The sequence below is a fragment of the Antedon bifida genome, chromosome 1 (genome assembly GCF_963402885.1).
Source record: "Antedon bifida chromosome 1, ecAntBifi1.1, whole genome shotgun sequence".
In the NCBI taxonomy this organism is placed as follows: Eukaryota; Metazoa; Echinodermata; class Crinoidea; order Comatulida; family Antedonidae; genus Antedon; species Antedon bifida.
The window spans coordinates 30,753,817-30,779,997 of NC_136226.1; the positions used below are offsets into that span (position 1 = coordinate 30,753,817).

At 31.5% G+C, this 26,181-nt stretch overlaps 1 protein-coding gene across 1 annotated transcript; it reads left to right on the forward strand.

Annotated features, from left to right (window-relative positions):
- The first annotated feature begins 1,745 nt into the window (after positions 1-1,745).
- Positions 1,746-11,283, forward strand: LOC144856691 (uncharacterized). The gene is made up of 2 exons (XM_078714620.1): positions 1,746-1,879; positions 10,011-11,283. The coding sequence occupies exon 2, from the start codon at positions 10,084-10,086 to the stop codon at positions 11,281-11,283; it is 1,200 nt and encodes a 399-aa protein (XP_078570746.1). The 5' UTR covers positions 1,746-1,879; positions 10,011-10,083.
- The last annotated feature ends 14,898 nt before the right edge of the window (positions 11,284-26,181 follow it).

Consider the following 26,181-nt stretch of genomic DNA (forward strand, 5'->3'; position numbering starts at 1 on the left):
TAAGCTCAAGCAATACAATCATCTTATCTTACATTATAAGGTCTTAGAGACTGATTAACATCTTGGGTAAATATTGTGATGACTGGGGATTAACTGTAAATGTAGGGAAAAAAAATTATGGTATTGAAAAATGGTTTTATAACTTTAAGTTGAAACAAATCATGACTAAGTTAAGATTAGGAATATTAGATCTTGAAAACGAAAAGGGAAGATGGACAGGAATTCAAAGGGAAAAACGAATCTGTAAAGTTTGCAAATGTAATGAGATTGAAAATGAATATCACTTTGTTTTAGAAATTAGACATTCCTTTTTAAAACCTTATTATTTTAATCAACCAACAAATAAAACGTTTATTTTACTAATGAAAAACAAAAATAAAAAAGTAATCAGTAACCTGGTAAGATTTGCCTTTTTCACATATAAAAAGAGAACTAATTATTTTGCTGTTACTACTTCTTAAATTTTATAATATGTACTATTTTCTATTATTGTACTTGGGCCAGTGGCCTACATACTATTGAATAAATGAATGAAGTCTCTCAAGCATGTAAAGTTCCTCATTCCCCCATCCTTGCTTTTTAGACTAAAATTAATTTGTTTTTTTTTTCATATTTTCTTTAAAAAATGTGTCTATATTACTACACTACTTTATAATTTGGTATTGAAAATTAAAGGCGAGTAATACAGTATTAAATTTAGTAGTCATGATTACAAAGTACAAGTTTGGTATTTATTCAATAAAATAATATACTGAAATAAACTTGACAAGAAAAAAAAACCAGAGTAAATAAAACATGTAATTTATAACAATTTACCATACAAATAATCTGACAAGCATTGTTGTATCTGTAATTAAAGTCGTACCGGTTTGTTTGACGCCACCAAGTAAATTTGGTGACGTCAACAGTTACCTGGATGAGCTATCGTGTTAGTCAGCCATGATGAATTTGAAAGGACGATGCAAAATGGTAAGTCAAATTCTATTATTAATCCTGCTCAATCGAACATTTTATGTACATTTATTGTTGTGGAAACATAAATATACAAAAATAGTACCGTATAAAACTGAATTACCCATTGATAATCAGTCAATCATTCGAATATGATCGGTGATCCTAGGACGAGCATTGTGCAGATAAAATGTAGGTGTTGCTATCGCTATTATACAATGACACAGGAATTGTTCACACGCTATCTTTTGTACTAATTTGAAAGGTACCTAAATTATGACAGAAAAACAAATCAATGGTTGCTAGGAACCATCAATGCATACTATAATTTATAGCCATTAAAGAATTGGACTATTCCATTATTATTAGTTTGATAAATTAGACCATGTAAATGTTGGGCTAATGGCAATAAACACTCTATCCTGTAATATTATTAATATTAAAATGGTTAAACATCTGGATTTTTTACAATTTAGTAAACATATTATAATTATTCATAAACAACTTGAATGGAATCACAATTTGGCAATTTTATTTTATTTTTAAATTGGTTATAATTTCTTATAAATTGCACTATTCAAAAGAAATGTACAAACTGCAAGATATTGGCACAGTGACAATGTATTTTACTTCTTCCTCTCAAAAGTTTTGAAATATTTTAAAATAGTTTGTGTTCTCATCCTCTATTATTATATATACTGTATGTTTTATTGCACACAATTTTGTATTATGTATCTAGTATATTGAATGAATGAATCCTATCTGAAGAGAGAAGTAATAAGTATAAGATGCCTATTCCCATCTTAGTATTATGCCATCATGCTATCATTGTGCCTCCATAAATATATAGCGCCTGGTTCTCATGAAAAACATAAAATGTTATTGTTGCTATTAAAAATAAATATACAGTATAAAATTGCTTCTTCGAGTTCGGGAAGACAATGAGGTCAGTAACGGTTTGTTTGACGTCACCAAGTAAATTTGGTGACGTCAACAGTTACCTGGATGAGCTATCGTGTTAGTCAGCCATGATGAATTTGAAAGGACGATGCAAAATGGTAAGTCAAATTCTATTATTAATCCTGCTCAATCGAACATTTTATGTACATTTATTGTTGTGGAAACATAAATATACAAAAATAGTACCGTATAAAACTGAATTACCCATTGATAATCAGTCAATCATTCAAATATGATCGGTGATCCTAGGACGAGCATTGTGCAGATAAAATGTAGGTGTTGCTATCGCTATTATACAATGACACAGGAATTGTTCACACGCTATCTTTTGTACTAATTTGAAAGGTACCTAAATTTATGACAGAAAAACAAATCAATGGTTGCTAGGAACCATCAATGCATACTATAATTTCCTATTGCCATTAGAATTGGACTATTCCATTATTATTAGTTTGATAAATTAGACCATGTAAATGTTGGGCTAATGGCAATAAACACTCTATCCTGTAATATTAATAATAATAAAATGGTTAAACACCCTATTTGACAATTTAGTAAACATATTATAATTATTCATAAACAACTTGAATGGAATCACAATTTGGCAATTTTATTTTATTTTTAAATTGGTTATAAATTCTTCTAAATTGCACTACTCAATAGAAATGTACAAACTGCAAGATATTGGCACAGTGACAATGTATTTTACTCCTTCCTCTCAAAAATTTTTGAAATATTTTAAAATAGTTTGTGTTCTCATCCTCTATTATTATATATACTGTATGTTTTATTGCACACAATTTTGTATTATGTATCTATATATTGAATGAATGAATCCTATCTGAAGAGAGGAGTAGTAAGTATAACATGCCTATTCCAATCTTAGTATTATGCCATCATGCTATCATTGTGCCTCCATAAATATATAGTGCCTGGTTCTCCTGAAAAACATAAAATATTATTGTCGCTATTAAAAATAAATATACAGTATAAAACTGCTTCTTCGAGTAAGGAAGACAATGAGGTCAATAACTGATTATGTTGTTTACTGAGGCCTATTGATAACTCACTGTTAATTTGATGGTCTTCTCCTTGCACTCTTTTCAGGCATCTGTTGATAGTTCAACTAACAACTCTAAGCTTTGGTGTCTTTCTCTTCTGGTTATGATAATTTCAACTTCAGTTTCTCAGGAAATTTCATTTGATAATGATTATCCAAAGAATGCTACCATTGCTGAAACAAAGCAGGCAAGATTTAAATGTCTGCTGCTAAAAAATCATGAATCAACAGACCAAGTATCTTGGGTAAAACATAATGAGAAAATAAACCAGACATTAGAAAATTCAAGATATTCTTTTGGTAAAAAAATAAAAAGCAACAAAGTCTATGAATATAGCTTAACAATTGATCCAGTTGAAAGATCAGATGCTGCAGCAGACTATAGGTGTGTGTTTGATACTTCAACAGGCATAATTTCCTCAAGGAAAGCTTACCTGAAGGTCCTCAAAGTCCCTTCAGAAGAGTATCCAATGTGTTACTTCAGTCAACCTTCATATGAAATCAATGATGACGCACAAATTATTTGCATAACAGAGAGAACATCTACAGACCTTTCTTTGAAAATCATTCAAAAGACCGAGCTAGCATCAACACTGGATGGCAATGATACACATGTGTGGATAACGTCAGAATTCCCTGCCACTCCAAGTATGAACAATACAAAGTTTGCTTGCAAGTTGCACATTGACATTACAGGTGCCTGGCGATATTGTTCTATAGACCCACTACTAATTTTGAACAAATTAAATGTTGTCATCCATGGTGACACTCAATATTCCTCAAATCAAACTGCAAGTCTCACCTGCAAAGGTAACTACACTGATACTGCAAATTTTACATGGTCATCTGAAAATTTTTATACTGACAATAACAATATCAACAAGTTAATCATCCCATCTGTACTACCAGAGATGCACGGCACCCAACTCACATGTACTATTGAGGATGAAGACTTTACTGGCTCAGATACTGTCATTCTTACAGTGGAAGGTGAACCCATGACAACAACTGAAACAACAAGACTGCCATCAACAATCTCACCCATCTATACAGTACCACTGAAAGAAGTAGAAACTGTGATTCAGGAGAAGTTTGAAATTATTAACAACTTTGTTGTAGTTTGTTTCATTTTAATAACTTTAATTATGTTATGTTGCATTTTGGCATTTAAATTGTTAAAAAAGACGACAGACTGGAATAGTAAATTCCACCAACAATCTCACCCACACCAGTATTCAAACAGTATATAGGAGAAATTTGAAATTATTAAATACAAAGTTAATTTTGATTTTAATAATTTCAGTTTCATGTGTCTTTGGGTTTGGTTGGTTTCAGACTTTATATGCAATATTTTAAAGTAGCTGATATTTGAAATATAATATAAATAAGTAAATACTCAAAACATTAACAAACAACATTATGTACAGTAATTAAAGGCACAATGTCTGCCACAGTATTTTTTCAAAAGATTCAGTGTTTTTAATGATAAGTTTTATTATTACTTTCATTAAACCAAAAACAAAACCAGTCCAACACACTGAATTTAGTAATAACAAGTTTATCGCAATATTTGAGAATTGCCATTCACATTCAAACACTTATCCAAGCCTAAACTGAACGAGGAACATGAAATCTGTCAATGGAATTGCAGCAAGATTGCTAATCTTTATCTTCTTTAGTATTTCAACACAGCAGCAACAGCAACAAAATATTTATTGTGAACAGCCCAAAAACTACTATTTTATTGGAAAAATGCTAAGAACAAATTGTTATGTTGAAATGTGTAACGATTGTATAAAACATCAGTTGAAGAGGAATAACTGTTCAGTAGATGACAACCGTATCCACAGTTCTAATAAAATGTTTCCATGGCATTTTAAAATTGAGATAGAAATCATAAATATGACTAGTTCTGACAGTGGTGTGTACACTATTCTCATGACTCATCATGATGATAGTTCACAGGAATCCAGACTATTCAATGTGAGTGTTTTTCCACAGCCTGCACCACAGTGCTCATCTGACAAAGACTACTGTATTGGTGATTGCTACGTCACTGTACAATGTTGTATATTTTCTTATCCAGATCTTGTTTTCCAACATTTTAGGCAGTACGATATTAAGAAAGAAGGGTATAATTATACAATTTTAGGAAATGATACAATATTTGAAAGACAATTCCATATCACCAGAATGTCACAATTCACATGTCTTGTAGAAGTGAAATCTGCACCTTATACTTGCACAGTCGATGTACCAATAAAAATTAGATTGAATGTTTCTTTAACACCAGGAAATCTGATTGAAGGCGACAACGCGATTCTAAAATGTTCTCTACCAAACAATGATAACATCACTCCGAGTACATATGGGAATCATTCCCTAAAATTGACATGATTAACAAAAGTAATACATTAACAATACTTAATGTATCCATTGGTTTGAATGGGACAGTAGTAAGATGTACCGCTAGAGGTGAATATTCTGAGGGGTCAGCAACAACTATACTACATGTTAAAACATCAAACATTAGCAGTGAAGATAGATTAATAATTCGGTCAATAATATTTTGTGTGTTTATAATCACTTTGGCAATTTTAAGTACAAAGTACATTCAAATTAGGAAGAAAAAACTTGTTGTTGACAATATCAACGACACAACTTCTACTATAGAACTGGATGTAAATAAGCACTAACAAGTTTTAAAATCCTGTCAGTGGTATTATAATTGCTTTATTATATTGCTAAATTAAAATGCTTGCTCATTAAGACATTTTTCTGTAACAGATTACAAATTTTTTTTAAATAACATAATTAATAATAATATTGTTTATGATTTAAAAGAAATCCTTCTGATCGGTAATTGGAAGTTTCTTATCTGATTGGGTTTCAGACGGAGTTTTGACTTAATATTAGTTAAAAGATAAATATTATTAATTTTTATTAATTATTGAATATGAGCAAATAATGTAAAAATATAACTTCCTTTTTCATCTTGACCTTTTCAAACATATATTTAAATTTAAAGGCATAGACAAACTGTAAACCATCCAGTAGTATACTGGAAATGTATTTATTAATTTATAAATGGTGAAAATGACCTGTATACATATGTTTATATAATGGAAAATCAAAACACGGTTGTGAAACTAAAATTATCATAAAGAAGATGCATACATGGACTGTTTCTTACATAGTACTGTATACCAACGCTAGTTAGGCTACTGGACAAATGCGGGGAAAACAGCGACCTGACACGAATGTTTGACATGCAGATGTCCTAACCTAATTAGACCACTGGAACTTGTACATAGTCTACGGCACTAGGTGTAACCTACAACAATTAAAACACAAAGTAAATGTACACACACGTTTTAAGCGCTATGAAGTCTATAAGTACCAGTGTTGTAGCAGTGTTTATTTTTATTCTATTTAATGAAACTTGTACGTCAACAGAGCAACACAATGTAGATTGTACACAGCTTGATAATTACTATATTGTTGGACAAACACTGACAACTACATGTAAGGTCAGATGTATACCTAATTGTGTAAAACATTATCAGTTGAAGAAGAATAACCATTTGGTGGATGAAACACGTATACACAGTTGTAATAACACATTTAATTCTCGATCTGAAATTGAGATAACAATATCCAATTTGAGTATTTCTGACAGTGGTGTGTACAGTATTCTTGTCACTCATCATGATGATAGTTCACAGGAATCCAGACTATTTAATGTGAGTGTATTTCCACAACCTGCACCACAGTGCTCATCTAACAAAAAGTATTGTGTAATTGGTGACTGTAGCATCACTCTACAATGCAAAATATTTTCGTATCCTGATCTTGAATTGACAAAAGAGGTTGATAATCATATAGTTTCAGGTAATAATACAATTTATAAAAGAGAATTTCATATTACAGACCAGGACAAAGGTGTGGTTAAGGACACGTGTGTCTTTTCAATGTAAAATCTGAATGGGAGACTTGCACAGTCGAAGTATTAGTAAAAAGACGATTGAATGTTTCTTTAACATCATATAATTGGATTGAAGGAGATGAGGCAGTTTTCAGTTGTTCTCTTCCAAACAACAATGATGTTACTGAGGTTGAGTACATATGGGAATCATTCCCAGAAATTGACATGATTAACAATAGTAACAGTTTAACCATACTCAATGTAACTGTTGCTTTAAACAGGACAGAAGTGAAGTGTACCCTTAAACTAGGTAAATATTCAGAGGGTTCAGCAACAACGATACTGAATGTTGAAGTCTCGGATCGTGATCAAGTTCATCCTGATGTCTCAACCATGCAAATAACCACATCCGACATAATCAGGGAAGATAATACTATGCACTCAAAATCTATACTGCTAATTCGGTCAATCACATTTTGTGTGTTTATTCTTATTGTGGCAATTTTGAGTACAAAATACCTTAACACAAGGAAGAAAAGAGATTCCATTGACAATAGGCCTAGAAGCAACAACACAACCTCTGCTGTAGAACTGAATGTATCCGTTATAGAGAACTGAACATGAGCTATGGATATTTCAATGTATTAGAATACTGTTTCTTGTTTGAATAACAAGTGTTTTTACATGATTATACAGTATATTAAGTACAGATGTTTTGCCCTACTCTGACTAAGTTTTACTTTATACTAAGTACATTGAGAATACAGTACTTGCAAAAAAGTGTGCAAGTAATTCTTGGGTGGGACTCGAACCCAGTATATTGACAAATCAATAAAATTGTAAAATTAGCAATAGTTTAATTTTTTTAAATCCTGGCCGCATAAATATACAAAATGACCAATTTAATTGTTTAGCTTATTTTTTAGGGAACAATTATTCATTTAAAATAAATATAAGCATTAATGTATCTAATAAAAAATAATATTTTATTTTAAAACTAGGTACATTACCACAATCCTGCTTTCTGTTTCCTCTTGTAAGTGTACAGTGCGTTTAAGCTATAAGATGAAACAATAATTGAATTAATTTAATTTTAGCTGTAAAATTATCAAAATAAAATATTTCTGATACCTGAAACATCGTGGTTGTTATTATTTCTGGTTGTGTAAGCCATCGTTTTTCTACAATCTATTAATTAAGAAGAATTGGGCATAGACTTATGTATTACCTCCAGTCTAATCAGGGAGATGTCTAATGGTCAGGACATCTGCATATCAAGCAGAAGCTTAGTTTCGAGTTTGAATCTCTAAAGCTTTTTCTCATTCTTTTTTTTCGAAATGAATTAATTAATATTCAGTATATCACCAGGTGGTTTAGAATTTGTTCTGTGTCTTTGAAACTGGCCAAAAATGAAATATTTTTTTAAATTTTTAAAATTTATTTTTCATATACTGTATGATGCTAATAGGATAATGATATTAACATTTTTTTCTAAAAATGTAAAAAAAGGAACAAAGACAATGAAAATGGAAAGAAAACATTTTACTGATCTTGCTTCATTAACATTTGAAATCAAGTCAAGTTATTGGTGTTTATTTTTATTTATTTATTCTTTCTTTTGACTGGATTGCATTTTCAGAAATTTTTTTCATCCTCGCCTTTTAGACTTAAATTAGTTTGGTTTTTTCAAATTTTCTTTAAATAATTCGCCTATATATAAAGTAATCAATAACCTGGTAAGATTTGCCTTTTTCGCATATAAAAAGAGAACTAATTATTTTGCTGTTACTACTTCTTAAATTTTATAATATGTACTATTTTCTATTATTGTACTTGGGCCAGTGGCCTACATACTATTGAATAAATGAAAAGTCTCTCAAGCATGTAAAGTTCCTCATTCCCCCATCCTTGCTTTTTAGACTAAAATTAATTAGGTTTTTTTTCATATTTTCTTTAAAAAATTTGTCTATACTACTACACTACTTTATAATTTGGTATTGAAAATTAAAGGCGAGTAATACAGTATTAAATTTAGTAATAATGTTTACAAAGTACAAGTTTAACAATTGGGTTTGCTATTTATCAAATAAAATAAATATACTGAAATAAACTTAATAAGAAAAAAAACAGCAATAAAAGAGATAGAGTAAATAAAACATGCAATTTATAACAATTTGGCATACAAATAAATCTGACAAGCATTGTTGTATCTCTGTATTGTAAAATCAATAAAGTCGTACAGGTACGCCACCAACTTTATTTGGTGACGTCGACAATTTTAGTTACCCGGATGAGCAACGTATAGAAATTTTGTCGTGTTAGTGAGCCATGATAATTATAAAATGACAATGCAAAATGGTAAGTCAAATTCTATTATTAATCCTGCTCAATCAAACATTTTATGTACATTTATTGTTGTGTAAACATAAATATACAAAAATAGTACCGTATAAAACTGAATTACCCATTGATAATCAGTCAATCATTGGAATATGGTCGGTCCGGGTGACCCTAGGATCGAGCATTGTTCAGATAAAATGTAGGTGTGGCTATCGTTGTTATACAATGACACTGGAATTGTTCACACGCTATCTTTTGTACTAGTTTGACAGGTACCTAAATTATGACAGAAAAACAAATCAATGGTTGCTAGGAACCATCAATGCATACTATAATTCCCTATTGCCATTAGTGAATTAAAGAATTGGACTATTCCATTATTATGTTTTTTATTGAGGTTTGTACTTTGTTATATACCAATCAAGGTACTAGACTATAATATTAATATATACAATAGTTTGATGAATTAGACCATGTAAATGTTGGGCTATAAAATATGGCAATAAACACTCCACCCCACCCCCCAAACACAGAGTTTTAGTTTGTGTTCTCATCCTCTATTATTATATATACTGTACGTTTTATTGCACACAATTTTGTATTATGTATCTAGTATATTGAATGAATGAATCCCAGAGAGAAGTACTGTAATAAGTATAACATACGTATTCCCATCTCTTAGCATTTATATATAGCACCTGGTTCTCATGAAAAACATAAAATGTAATTGTCGCTATTAAAAATAAATATACAGTATAAAACTGCTTCTTCGAGTTCGGGAAGACAATGAGGTCAGTAACTGATTACGTTGTTTACTGAGGCCTATTGATAACTCACTATTAATTTGATGGTTTTCTTCTCCTTGCACTCTTTTCAGGCATCTGTTGATAGTTCAACTAACAACTCTAAGCTTTGGTGTATTTCTTTTCTGGTTATCATCATTTCAACTTCAGTTTCTCAGGAAACTTCATTTGATAATGATTATCCTGAAGATGTTACCATTGCTGAAACAAATCAGGCAAGATTTGAATGTTCGCTGCTCAAAGATCATGAACCAACAGATCAAGTATCTTGGATAAAACATAATGAGAAAATAAATCAAAGCTCAGAAAATGCACGGTATTCTTTTGGGAAAAAAATAAAGAGCAACGAAGTGTATAAGTATAGCTTAACAATTGATCCAGTTGAAAGATCAGATGCTACAGATTATAGATGTGTGTTTGATACTTCAACAGGCAATATATCCTCAAGAAAAGCTTACCTGAACGTCCTTAAAGTACCATCAAAAGAGTATCCAATGTGCTATTTCAGTAAATCGTCTTATGAAATCAGTGATCTCACACAAATATCTTGCATTTCAGAGAAAACATCTACAGAGCTGTCTATGGAATTCACTAAAATGACTGAACTAGCCTCATCACATGAAAATAGCACTCACATGTGGATAACCCTAGTATTCCCTGCAAAACCAAGTATAAATAATACAATATATAGTTGTAAATTGTATATTGAAATTATAAATAAAAGGAGTTATTGTTCTACAGATCCACTAATTGTTGTAAACAAATTAAATGTTGTCATCCATGGTGACACTCAATATTCCTCATATCAAATGGCAAGTTTAACCTGCAAAGGTAACTACACTGACACTGCTAAATTTACATGGACATCTGATAATGAATACATCAACACTAACCAAGTCAACAATAACAATGCTAACAAGTTAACCATCCCATCTGTGCTACCAGAGATGCATGGCACCCGACTCACATGTGCTGTTGTTGATGAAGACTTTACTGGCTCAGATACTGTCTTTCTTACAGTGGAAGAGAAACCCATGACAACAGCTGAAACAACCAGAGAAACAACAAGACTGCCATCAACAATCCCACCCATCTATACAGTACCACTGAAAGAAGTAGAAACTGTGATGCAAGAGAAGTTTGAAATTATCCTACAATTGATTGTATTTTGTTTCATTTTAACAATTTTAATTATATTATGTTGTATTTTGGCATCTAAATTGTTAAAAGAAAAAGTAGACTAGAATCTGATAATTCGACTCCATGTCGGTGATGCAGAAGGAAGTTGAAATGTATTTATTGTAGTTTGTTTCATTTTAACAGCTTTATTATGTTGCATTTTATATTCTCTCATCACAATAGGTTTGTACAGTATAAACAGTAGATAACGTAATTCCTGGATTCTATCAGCATGATTTAGGCCCTATTTATAACAGTATAGCCTTATTTATTTGAATTTTAATACTATATGATTTTTGTCTCTCTTTCTTGTGACATTTATCTCCTTGATTTAAGAAAAACAATAGAAACGGTGTACTTTCCCCTCTGGATTAGCAAACTGGTGCGCAAGTAAGTTTTAAACATGAATACAATTTGAATCAAATAAAATTGTCCAATAAATGTTCTAGAAGGAAACTGTTAACCAGTTTTAGTTAAAATATTAAGTTTCAGTCTTTTTTTTTTCATAGAAATTCAAATTGTATTAATTTCAAAAAAATAATTCAGGTGGTTAAAAACCAATAAGTTGAATTTGGGCGCTCAATTAAAAACCTGTTTATCTCCCGCCTAAATCTGCCCCTGCAACTACCCCAGCAGGTAGGAGATGGTGTCTCAACAACCAAAATGTCAATATCTCATCTCATTGCAAAGTTGCAAATGATGAAAAGAGAAGACCAAGAGCCAAAAGTGTCTATCTTTCAACTTTGGTAGTACTGTCAAAGAATTATTTGTTTAAACAAGAACTTACCTGTTTGAAGTTTGATCGGAATTTCATTAAGTAATTATAGTGGAAGAGATTATACAAGATACAAGCGTGCGCACACGCAAATCAGACTTGAACGCTATGGATGAACTCCAATTAGCACGAATTACAATGTACCAGTAAAAATAAAATTTAATATTATGAACTTGAAATATTTGGGCATATAATCTCTGATGTTAAAGGCCAGGTGCGGGCAAAAAATTTCTATTGATCATACATTCCAATAATTATCGATCTATAGTTTCCCCTATGTTTCATAATTTTTCAGATTTTATTTGTGTTACACGAGCTTGTTGAAAATAAGCACTTTCTTATCAAATTACATAGTAAAATCTCTATTCTTTTGTACACACATTTTGTAAATAGAGAGGCATTTTAAAAAGCTATGAAAAATAAACGGTGTGATAAAAAATATTATCAGCTGAATAAATATAGGTAATATAACTTGAATATTACATTTCTGATATTTTTATTCAACTTCAGATTTTTATTTTCATGCTATAGCAAAAATTATCCACCGTATATCCACCATCTTTTTTCACCATCTAGGGAGTCACCAGACATGTTATTACATTAGGTTAACTACCTAACTACTGAAAAAAAGTCTTCCTGGTTTTTATGGAAGAATTTTGCCAAACGTTGTATTTGACCATATTACGGGAAATTCAAGTTTTTTCGTCTTGATTTCTGTTACAAATATTTGATTTATGTACAATTAACCAAATATTATATTTAAAATTCATGCCTGTACCTGAGCTTTAAAAGTCTGAGTTCATTCGAGACTAGGAAAAAACATTATTGACTAAAAAATAATAACTTAACACAACTTTATTTCAAGAGTTATATCCCAGCTTATGTAGTTACTATCGCCAGCTAATGTAGAAAATGTTATATATTTTACAAAAATGTCTCAATCATGTGCAAATGCATCGATCTTTATTCGAGCTATCAGTCTTTCCACCTCTCGTAAGCAACCAACTTTCTAAAACGACCACAAATCGTAAGCAACCACTAAGGAATTTTGCTTTTCATTAATCGACAACCTCTCGTAAGGGATCACCTCCTCTCAAAAAGGACCGCTTCTCATAATCGACCACCTCTCGTAAGCGACCACCTCTCTTAACCACCACACCTCTCGTAAGTGACCTCTTTCTCTCTATTAAAGGACCGCTTCTCATAATCGACCATTTCCCATCACAACGACCTCTCGAAAGTGACCACCTCAATTGAACGACCACCGTCTCTATTAATGGACCGCTTCTCATCATTGACCACCTCTCGTAAGTGACCACCTCTCCTAACGACCACACCTCTCGTCAATGACGACCTCTTTTGAAGGACCACCACCTCTATTAAAGGACCGCTTCTCATAATCGACCATCTCCCGTCCAAACGTTCCCTAAAAAATGTCCACACCTATTGAATGACCACCGTCTCTGTTAAGGGAGCACTTTTCATAATCGACCACTCTCGTAAGTGACCACCTCTTTTAAGGGATCACCTCCAATAATGACCGCCTCTTTTAAATGACCCCCTCTATTGAACGAGAACTATCTCTGTTAAGAGACAGCTTCTCATAATCGACCACCTCTCGGAAGTGATCACCTCTTAAGGGACCGCTTTTCATTCTTTTTTTATTTATTTAAAAGAGGCGGTCATTATTGGAGGTGATCCCTTAAAAGAGGTGGTCACTTACGAGAGTGGTCGATTATGAAAAGTGCTCCCTTAACAGAGACGGTGGTCATTCAATAGGTGTGGACATTTTTTAGGGAACGTTTGGACGGGAGATGGTCGATTATGAGAAGCGGTCCTTTAATAGAGGTGGTGGTCCTTCAAAAGAGGTCTTCACTGACGTGACGAGAGGTGTGGAGTCGTTTTTCGTTTTTGAAGGCGGTCTAACAATAGGGGCCTTGAAGAACTACTGAAGTGCAAATAAGGGATAACCTGTATTGGAGCTTTTAAAGTGGATATCACAAATGTCAAAATTTGGGTTAAATGGGTTATTTGAAATACACTCTTTTTAAAGTTTGTCAGCACTTTCTTTAAAAGATCACCTTTTATAGACTTTATTGTCAATTCCAAGTAAATGCCAAAATAGACCTAGACGTGGATAAATTAGACCATGTCAATATTTTGGGCTACAAAATATACCAATAAACACTCTATCCTGTAATATTATACTATATAATACCGTAATAAAATGGTTCAACTTTAATTTTAAAAGCACCCTATTCGACAATTTAGTAAACATATTATAATTATCCTTGCATAAGAAATTTGAATAGAACTAGCAATTTGGCAATCTTATTTCATTTAAAAATTAGTTATAATAAATGCTACTATATTGCACAATTCAATATAAATTTACAAACTGCAAGATATTGGCATAGTGACAATGTATTTTACTCTTCTCAAAAGTTTTGAAATATTTTAAAATAATTTTGAAATTTAAGTCTTCTAAAATTAAATGACTTCTCCAGGCCTCCCTCACCCCAAAACACAGAGTTTTAGTTTGTGTTCTCATCCTCTATTGTTATATAACTGTTATATTGCACACAATGTTGTATTATAACATGCCTATTCCCATCTTACCGTTATGCCATCATGCTATCATTGTGCCTCCATAAATAAATAGCACCTGGTTCTCATGAAAACATGAAATAATATTGTTTAAAATTTTTTTAAATAACTACTGTATACAGTATAAAATTGCTTCTTCGAGTTCGGGAAGACAATGAGGTCAATAACTGTTTACGTTGTTTACTGAGGCCTAATTGATAACTCACTATTAAATTGATGGTTTTCTTCTCCTTGCATTCTTTTCAGGCATCTGTTGATAGTTCAACCAACAACTCTAGGCTTTGGTGGTTTTCTCTTATGTTTATCATCATTTCAACTTCAGTTTCTCAGGAAATTTCATTTGATAATGATTATCCTGAAGATATTACCATTGCTGAGACAAAGCAGGCAAGATTTGAATGTTTTCTGCTAAAAAATCATGAATCAACAGACCAAGTATCTTGGGTAAAACATAATGAGAAAATAAACCAGACATTAGAAAATTCAAGATATTCTTTTGGTAAAAAAATAAAAAGCAACAAAGTCTATGAATATAGCTTAACAATTGATCCAGTTGAAAGATCAGATGCTACAGATTATAGATGTGTGTTTGATACTTCAACAGGCAATATATCCTCAAGAAAAGCTTACCTGAACGTCCTTAAAGTACCATCAAAAGAGTATCCAATGTGCTATTTCAGTCAACCTTCATATTACATCAGTGATGACGCACAAATTATTTGCATAACAGAGAGAACATCCGCAAATCTTTCCATGGAATTCCTTCCAAAGACTGAGATAGTCCCAACACTGGATGGCAATGATACACATGTGTGGATAACCTTAAAATTCACTCCAGTGCCAAGTATAAATAATACACAGTATAGTTGTATACTGAATATTTACATTATAGATGACTGGCGATATTGTTCTACAGATTCATTAATCATTGTCAACAAATTAAATGTTGTCATCCATGGTGACACTCAATATTCCTCAAATCAAATGGCAAGTCTCACCTGCAAAGGTAACTACACTGACACTGCTAATTTTACATGGTCATCTGAAATGTGTTATATTGACAATAACAATGTCAACAAGTTAACCATCTCATCTGTGCTACCAGAGATGCATGGCGCCCAACTCACATGTAATATTTATGATAACGGCTTCACTGGCTCAGATACTGTCATTCTTACAGTGGAAGATGAACCCATGACAACAACTGAAACAACAAGAAAGCCATCAACAATCTCATCCATCTATACAGTGCCACTTAAAGAAGTAGAAACTGTGATTCAGGAGAAGTTTGAAATTATTAAACACTTTGTTGTAGTTTGTTTCATTTTAACAACTTTAATTATGTTATATTGCTTTTTGGCATTTAAATTGTTAAAAAAAGAAAAGGTTGACTAAAATTAATCAACATCTGAAATTGATTGGAATAGTAAATTCCACCAACAATCTCGCCCACTTAAAAGACAAGCTAAACAGTGAGGAGATGTTTGAAATTATTAAACACATATAATTAATTTTTTAAATAATTTCAGTTTCATGTGTCTTTGGGTTTAGTTGGTTTCTGACACAATATGCAATATTTTAAAGTAGCTGATATTTCAAATATAATATAAATAAGTAAATAGTCGAAACTGTCCAGTAATTAAGAGAAGAATGTCTGCCACAGTATTTTTACAAGATTAGTAAATGTACAAAAACACTATTCCTGCGCCAATTGAATAGGGTGTTTGTTAACGTTTGTAAATATTTGTTTTTATAATATTTTAATTGTCATTAGGTTCTACACACAGATTTGACATTGGTCATTGTCTGGAGTGAAGAAGCATGTGACCTAACTTAGTAAGTTAGGTTTCATAAGAATAATTTCTGTATTAAATACAGAAAAAACAACAATGTTGACAACAGAGTCGCATGGAAACCATCAACTAAAAATGGTCATATTGTCACAAAAAACTATGGAATTAATATTTTGTCTTGCAATGTGTGTGGCTATTTTATCAATATAAATATTAGTGAATACTTTTTTTTATAATATAGAATATCTTAGTATTGTTAAGTAAAAAAATAAACATTTTAACAAGAAAAAAATATAATCTACTAATTGATATAAAAAATATGACATTAATAATGGCTTATAGTGTGGTTATTTAAAAAAAATCTTTGCTAAAACCATTTTGCCTTTGTTTATTTATGAATGATGCTATTATGTAAATTAAGCAGTGCGATCGATTTATTTGGTTTTAGTTGTTGGGAGGGTGTGGGGTCTGGGCGGTGGAGGTGTGGTTGTTGGCTCATTGATTGAAAATTGTTGGAGAAGTGCTCAACTTAACCTAATTTCCAATATTTTGCATTGAAATTGACAAAGTTTAAAGGTTAGCAGTGCTGGGCCACTTGTAGTATCACTGTAGTAAGTATTTGTAAATTGTGCTTTCATTGTGATCTGTTTGACAGTAGTATAGTAGGCATACCCAGCCTATTTTCCTCTGCATGATAGAATTATTATTATATTTTATTATAGTATATCCGCAAAAATTTATGCTTAAAATTACCTGAAATGTGCTTAATTTTGTCCATTTTAAAAGATGGAATTGCTTGTATGATGATAATGTATGAGACTAAATATTGGATAATGATGATGACCAGAACTAAAAGCAGGATTTTAGAAAATTGCACATAACTATTGTTTGCGAACCTTAAAAATTTGGTGAAATCAGTTTTTACGTTGAATTAAATCATGCAAACAAAAAGACAGAAAAATATATTCATAACATTGACGCACTGGTTGTTGGGCTCAGAATTTATATTGTTATTTGGAGGAAAAATTCAAGTTAAATACTGTTATTAAGTTATTATTTTTTTTTCAGCAGGCTCGTTAGTCAAAGCCACTGTTTTTTTTTTGTTTTTTTTTTAACCATATTTAATGAGGGTGATCCATCCAGCTATTGCTGATCATTAGGGACCCCCAGAGGTTCACAAGACAAACATATACACAAGATGCTCTACATAAACTTATTATTACAAGTCTTGATTACAAGATTTGTACTTATATTTAAACGCATTGTAAGAGGTCGCTTCTTGCAGTGATATTGGAAGGTTATTCCATACTTTCCCACCAGCCACTTGAAGTGACATATTCATTTTACTAACATTTATCTTGGGGATAGGGAATCACTCGTTATACAGTACACTTTACACACTTTTAATATGCTTTTCTTCCACCGTAAGAATAACAGTATCTAAACCGGTAAAGCCTTCATTTTCCACAGTACATGTGAGGTGCGCCCTGCATCACTGGCTTCACAGTCAAGATGATTAAATGTTAATTAAATGTGTTTATGGGCCTACAGTGTATATTTTCAAATCCAATAAAAATCATAGGATTAATATTTATATTGAATTCATCTTTTCTTACTAATCTCTACATTTTTTAGGCCCTCATGAAATTTACTTAATTTTAATCTACCTTTATATATAAATTTACGTAATGATAAATTTCAGTCAATCGCTAATAACTTCTAGAATTTTTACTCAATGGTATAAAAAGATCAAATGTTGCTCAGTGTGTGTATAGTCATGCGGTTGAGAACCACATGTGGTTACGACCTAGATGGTACTCTTATTGTTACCATGGTGTAAAGAATAAGTAAATAAATAATCAATAAATTATTCTTGACTTCATGTTGTTACAGGCCTATAGATCAAATTTAGAATAAATAAAATTGTCTCAATTTTTTCGACTGGGCAATCATTACAGTGATTTAAAAAAAAGTTTCTGTTATTGTAAAATCAAAACCAGGATGTGAAACTCACAATACTAAATGGTTTAGTGATCAATTATAAGTTTCATATAATTATGTAGGCACACACTGTTTCCTGCATAAAACTTAACATACAGTACAGTAATAAATATTACTGGAAAAATGTTGGAAATAATATAGCGATGCTGAATTCAGACAGAAATTGATATTCACAGGTATTATAATACAAGTATAAAAGTATGATGAGGTATGTAGCCACAGGTGTTGCAGCAGTGTTTATTTGTATCTTCTTTGATGTAAGTTCTATGTCAACACAGCAATACAATGTTGAGTGTAAAAAGGTTGATAATTACTACTTTGTTGGACAAAAACTGACAACTAAATGTCGTGTTAACTGTAATTGTATAAAACATTATGAGTTGAAGAAGAACCATTTAGATGTGGATGAAAAGGGTATTAACATTTCTGATAAAATAATACATCATAATTATGAAATTAAGATAACAATATCCAATTTGACAAGTTCTGACAATGGTGAGTACAGCATTAACATAACTCATCATGATGGTAGTTCACAGGAATCCAGATTATTTGATGTGAGTGTATTTCCACAGCCTGCACCACAGTGCTCATCTAACAAAGATTATTGTATAATTGGTGACTGCAGTGTTATTTTACAATGCCAACTCTTTTCGTATCCAGATCTTGAATTCCAAAACTGGTTGACATCAAAAGAGGCAGAGTATAATTCTTCAATTTCAGGTAATAATACAATATTTGAAAGAGAATTTCATATTACAGATCGTGAACAAGGAGTGGTTGGGTACGCATGTACTTTGAAAGTGAAATCTGAAACGTACATTTGCAAAATAAATGTAACAGTAAAAAGTCGTTTGAAAGTTTCTTTAACATCAGCAGGGAAACTGGTTGAAGGCAACGATGCCGTTCTAAATTGTTTTCTACCAAATAACGATAACATCACTTCGGTTGAGTACGTATGGGAATCATTCCCAGAAATTGACATAATTGCTAAAAGTAACACATTAACAATACTCAATGTATCCATTGGTTTAAATGGGACAGAAGTAAGATGCACCGTAAGACTAGGTAATTATTCAGAGGGTTCAGCAACAACGATACTGAATATTGACGTCCTGGATCGTGATCAAGTTCATCATGATATCTCAACGAAGCAACCAACATCTGTCACAAGCAAGGAAGATAATACTATGCACTCAAAATCTATATTGCTAATTCGATCAATCACATTTTGTGTCTTTATTACTATCGTGGCAATTTTTTGCACAAAGTACCTTAATTCAAGGAAGAAAAGACGTTTCATTGACAATAGACCTACAAGCAATAACACAACCTCTGATGTAGAACTGAATGTAGGCCTATAGATTATAGAGAACTGGTTGTGTAAGCATCATTTAAAAAGATTGAATGAACTGTTCTGACCTTTGCTTCACAGGGAGTGAATTCACCAAAATGTTTTTTAGTTTACAATCATAGATTATGTATAACCCCAGTGGTCTAATGGTTGGAACATTTGTATATCATGCAGAAAGTTTCGAGTTTGAATCTCGATTGGAGCAGCTTTTATTCACTTGAAAAGACATACAGTGAAACAATAAAATATGGAAGCAGAAATGACGCATTTTTCACAGTCATAACAATTTATAGAAAACTATTATAAAAATACATTATTAACAAGCTGGTGAACTACGATCAAATTGATTAAAGTGAATAACTATTATCACTCAAATGGCATTCAACAAGAAATGTTTTAATATTTTTTTCCAGGGAAACAATATTCTTAAATGAATCTGAAAAGTTAAATAACACACTGTTTTAGGGAAAACTTCATTATTTGCGACATAGATATGTTATGTATGTTGTGTAAATGTAAATATTACCATCATTGTCCTGGTCAATCTTGAAATATACCGCACATGAGCACACATCTTTCAAATCATTCACATCAAGATGCCTGCAAAAAAAAACATGCTTAATATTGTCAATAAAAAATAATTCATGTCAAAACCAATAATCAAATTCCAGTATAAACCATTAAGCTCAAGCAATCATCTTAATCATAATCTCTCACGCATGTAAAGACCCTCCCCTTCTAGAATAAAATTAGAATTTGGTACAATACTTATTATTATATTGAACATTAAAGGTCAGCAATATATCAATAAACATGATTCATAGTATGATATGCAAAGTAAATATAACATGCAATTTATAACTATTTATTTGCCATACAATAAATAACCTAGCAACGTAGCATTGTTGTATCTCTGTATTGTGAAAGCAATAAGGTATTACGGGCCACCTATTTTATTTAGCGACGGCAACAAATCTGCTGTGTCAGCCATGATGATTGTATGAAAATGACGATGAAAATGGTTAGTCAATTGAACATATTATGTAAATTTATTGGTAACATAAATATACCCAAATAGTTTTAACTTTGAAAATTTAATTACCCACTTTAATCCAGTCTATCTTTAGAATATGATGGGTGACAAACATTGTTTGCATAAAATTCTAAGGTGTGGCAATGACAATTATATCCTTCTAGGTTTCCTTTAGTTTGATAGGCACCTGAATTGTGACAAATAACAAATAAAAACAGTTCAACTTCTGGATTTTGAATGCAAGTGTTAGTAAACATAATTCATAAGAACTTAAATATGTATAACCACAATTTTAGACGAATTACTACTTACAATTTTTATTTATTTTGGGAAGGCAACATGCGAAACAATTTTATAAAACAACAAACCTGCAGCTACTTAGACTGATATGGTATCCATATTCTATACTTGAAAAAAAAACAGAAGCTTTGACTAACGAGCCTGTATCTGAAAAAAAAAATAAAATTTAAGTATTTAAATTGAATTTTTCCTCCAAATAACAATATAAATTCTGAGCCCAACAACCAGCTTGCGTCAATGTTATGAATATATTTTTCTGTCTTTTTGTTTGCATGATTTAATACAACGTACAATTTTTAAGGTTCGCAAAACAATAGCAATTTTCTAAAATCCTGCTTTTAGTTCTGGTCATCATCATTATCCAATATTTAGTCTCATACATTATCATCATACAAGCGATTCCATCTTTTAAAATGGACAAAATTGAGCACATTTCAGGTAATTTTAAGCATAAATGTTCAAGGATATATTATAATAACTGTGAAATTCCCCTACATAAAATGCCCCCTGAATATTTTTTTTTAAAATTGTTTTTATTAGTTCTAAGTGTAAATATGCTAACTGCACACTACAAAGTTGTGGATGACAGTGTGGTGTAATGGTTATGTATCCAGCCTCTCACAGTTAAGATCGCTGGTTCAAGTCCCACTGAGGTTTTTTTTTTTTTATTATTTTTTTATTTCTTTTTTTTTTTGTTTTTTGTGGACCTTGATCTTTGACCCTGACCCTTCAAAATTTAACCACAATTATATGATGTGTCATTGATCATTGTGGCTAAGTTTGGTGAGAATCGGATAAAAACTGTGGTCTCTAGGCAGTAAAATAGTTTTTTGTTAGTTGTGACCTTGACCTATGACCTTTTCCCCTCAAATTCGAACTTTTCCAAGCTTTTTGGTCATAGATCATTGTTGCCAAATTTGGTGAGAATCGGATAAAAACTGTGGCCTCCAGGCTGTTGACAGACACACACACAAACATACAGGGGTGAAAACATAACCTCCTTGGCGGAGTTGTCTCAATTTTTTCGACTGGGCAATCATTACAGTGATTTAAAAAAAAGTTTCTGTTTTTGTAAAATCAAAACCAGGATGTGAAACTCAATACTAAATGGTTTAGTGATCAATTATAAGTTTTATATATGTAGGCACACACTGTTTCCTGCATAAAACTTAACATACAGTACAATAATAAATATTACTGGAAACTGTTGGAAATAATATAGCGATGCTGAATTCAGACAGAAATTGATATTCACAGGTATTATAATACAAGTATAAAAGTATGATGAGGTATGTAGCCACAGGTGTTGCAGCAGTGTTTATTTGTATCTTCTTTGATGTAAGTTCTATGTCAACACAGCAATACAATGTTGAGTGTAAAAAGGTTGATAATTAAACACTGACAACTAAATGTCGTGTTAACTGTAATTGTATAAAACATTATCAGTTGAAGAAGAACCATTTAGATGTGGATGAAAAGGGTATTAACATTTCTGATAAAATAATACATCATAATTATGAAATTAAGATAACAATATCCAATTTGACAAGTTCTGACAATGGTGAGTACAGCATTAACATAACTCATCATGATGGTAGTTCACAGGAATCCAGATTATTTGATGTGAGTGTATTTCCACAACCTGCACCACAGTGCTCATCTAACAAAGATTATTGTATAATTGGTGACTGCAGTGTTATTCTACAATGCCAACTCTTTTCGTATCCAGATCTTGAATTTCAAAATTGGTTGACATCAAAAGAGGCAGAGTATAGTTCTTCAATTTCAGGTAATAATACAATATTTGATAGAGAATTTCATATTACAGATCGTGAACAAGAAGTGGTTGGGTACGCATGTACTTTGAAAGTGAAATCTAAAACGTACATTTGCAAAAAAAAGGAACAGTAAAAAGTCGATTGAATGTTTTGATAACATCGGTAGGAAATCTTATTGAAGGTGACGATTTAGTTCTAAATTGTTCTCTACAAAACATTGATGACGTCACTCAGGTTGAGTACATATGGGAATCATTCCCAGAAATTGACATGATTACCAAAAGTAACACATTTACCATACTTAATGTAACTGTTGGTTTAAACGGGACAGAAGTAAGATGCACCGTAAGACTAGGTAATTATTCAGAGGGTTCAGCAACAACGATACTGAATGTTGACGTCTCGGATCGTGATCAAGTTCATCCTGATGTCTCAACAATACAAACAACCACAACCGACATCAGCAGGGAAGATAATACTATGCACTCAAAATCTATATTGCTAATTCGGTCAATTACATTTTGTGTGTTTATTATTATTGTGGCAATTTTGAGTACAAAATACCTTAATTCAAGGAAGAAAAGACATTCCATTGACAATAGACCTACAAGCAATGACACAACCTCTGCTGTGGAACTGAATTTATCCGTTATAGAGAACTGAACATGAGCTATGAATATTTCAATGTATTAGAATACTGTTTCTTGTATAACAAATGTTTTTAAATGATTATACAGTATATTAAGTACAGATGTTTTGCCCTACTCTGACGTAAGTTGTACTTTATACTAAGGACATTGAGAATACAGTACATATTGTACTTGGAAAAAAAATGTGCAAGTAATTCTTGGTTGGGACTCGAACCCAGTATATTGACAAATCAATACAATTGTAAAATTAGCAATAGTTTAATTTTGTTAATCCTGGCTCCATAAATATACAAAAACTTTCTATGACCAATTTAATTGTTTAGCTTATTTTAGGGAACAATTCATTTAAAATAAATATAAGCATTAATGATTCTAATAAAAAAATACTATTTTATTTTGAAACATACATTACCACAATCTTGTAAAGCTTTCTGTTTCCTCTTGTCAATGCAGTGTTTTCTAAGCTATAAGATGAAACAATAATTGAATTAATTTAATTTTAGCTGTAAAATTATCAAAATAAAATATTTTTGATGCCTGAAACATTGTGGTTGTTATTATTTCTGGTTGTGTAAGCCATCGTTTTTCTACAATCTATTAATCAAGAATCTAATGGTCAGGACATCATATCAAGCAGAAGATTAGTTTTGAGTTTGAATATTTTGGGAAGCTTTTTCTCATTCTTTTTTTTTTAAATGAATTAATTAATATTCAGTATATCACCAGGACGATTTAGAATTTGTTCTGTGCCTGTTGATTTATATAAGACTCTAAGACTGTTTTAGGAAAATTCATTAATTTAAATGTATGCTATAAATGTAAATCTTACCAACATAGTAGTCTGTGTCAAATGTGAAAATTACACCGGGTCTTCTATCTACACTGTGGCAACATCTTTCAAATCATTTATCAAATAAGCCTGCAAAAAAAAACAAACAAAAAAACACATGCTTATGGTGTACAATCATAATCATCTTATCTTACATTCCCTATTATTAAGTCTGTCAATTAAGTAAAGGTCCTCATCTCCCATCCTCGCCTTCTAGACTAAAATTAGTTCAACTGATAATTTACATGTCAATTCTTCCTTTGCTTTTTTCATTCAAATTTAGACTTTTAAATAATTTGCCTATATTACTACACTACTTTATAATTTAGTACTATTAAAGGTCAGTAAAACATGTAGTAATCTTACACAGTTACAAAAGTACAATTGAAGCAATTGGGTTTGTTATTTATTAACTAAATTATTTTTGTATATTATCTGTGGAGAGACATAATGACAATAATAAAGTGGATAAGAAAAACAGCAAAAACTAAAGTATGATAAGTAAAGTAAAAAGCAAAAACTTGATTCATAGAATGATAAGCAGAGTAAATAAAACATGCAATTTATAAAAATTTAGCTATTTGCCATACAAATAATCTGACAAGCATTGTTGTATCTCTGTTTAACGCCACCTATTATATTTGGTGACGTCAACAAATTTAGTTACCCGGATGAGCAATGTGTCGTGTCCGCCATGATGATTGTAAAAATGACGATGAAAATGCAGGTAAGTTAAATTCTATTATTAATCCAGCTCAATTGAACATTTTATGTACATTTATTGTTGTGTAAACATAAATATACAAAAATAGTACCTTTGAAAACTGAATTACCCATTGATAATCAGTCAATCATTGGAATATGATTGGTGATCCTAGGACGAGCATTGTGCAGATAAAATGTAGGTGTGGCTATCGCTATTATACAATGACACTAGAATTGTTCACACGCTATCTTTTGTACTAGTTTGACAGGTACCTAAATTATGACAGAAAAACAAATCAATGGTTGCTATAGGAACCATCAATGCATACTATAATTTTCTATTGTTGAATTAAAGAATTGGACTATTCCATTATTATGTTTTTTATTGAGGTTTGTACTTTGTTATATACCAATCAAGGTACTAGACTATAATACTAATATATACAATAGTTTGATGAATTAGACCATGTAAATGTTGGGTTATAAAATATGGCAATAAACACTCCACCCCCACCCCCCAAAACACAGAGTTTTAGTTTGTGTTCTCATCCTCTATTATTATATATACTGTACGTTTTATTGCACACAATTTTGTATTATGTATCTAGTATATTGAATGAATGAATCCCAGAGAGAAGTACTGTAATAAGTATAACATACTTATTCCCATCTTAGTATTATGCCATTATGCTATCATTGTGCCTCCAAAAATATATAGCGCCTGGTTCTCATGAAAAACATAAAATGTTATTGTTGCTATTAAAAATAAATATACAGTATAAAATTGCTTCTTCGAGTTCGGGAAGACAATGAGGTCAGTAACTGATTACGTTGTTTACTGAGGCCTATTGATAACTCACTATTAATTCTTCTCCTTGCATTCTATTCAGGCATCTGTTGCTAGTCCAACCAACAACTCTAGGCTTTGGTGTCTTTCTCTTCTGGTTATGATAATTTCAACTTCAGTTTCTCAGGAAATTTCATTTGATAATGATTATCCAAAGAATGCTACCATTGCTGAAACAAAGCAGGCAAGATTTGAATGTTTGCTGCTAAAAAATCATGAATCAACAGACCAAGTATCTTGGATAAAACATAACAAGAAAATAAACCAAACAGAACATTCACGATATACTTT

Coding starts and splice junctions, on each gene's coding strand:
- LOC144856691 (XM_078714620.1), top strand. CDS start 10,084: ATGGTTTTCTTCTCCTTGCACTCTTTTCAGGCATCTGTTGATAGTTCA.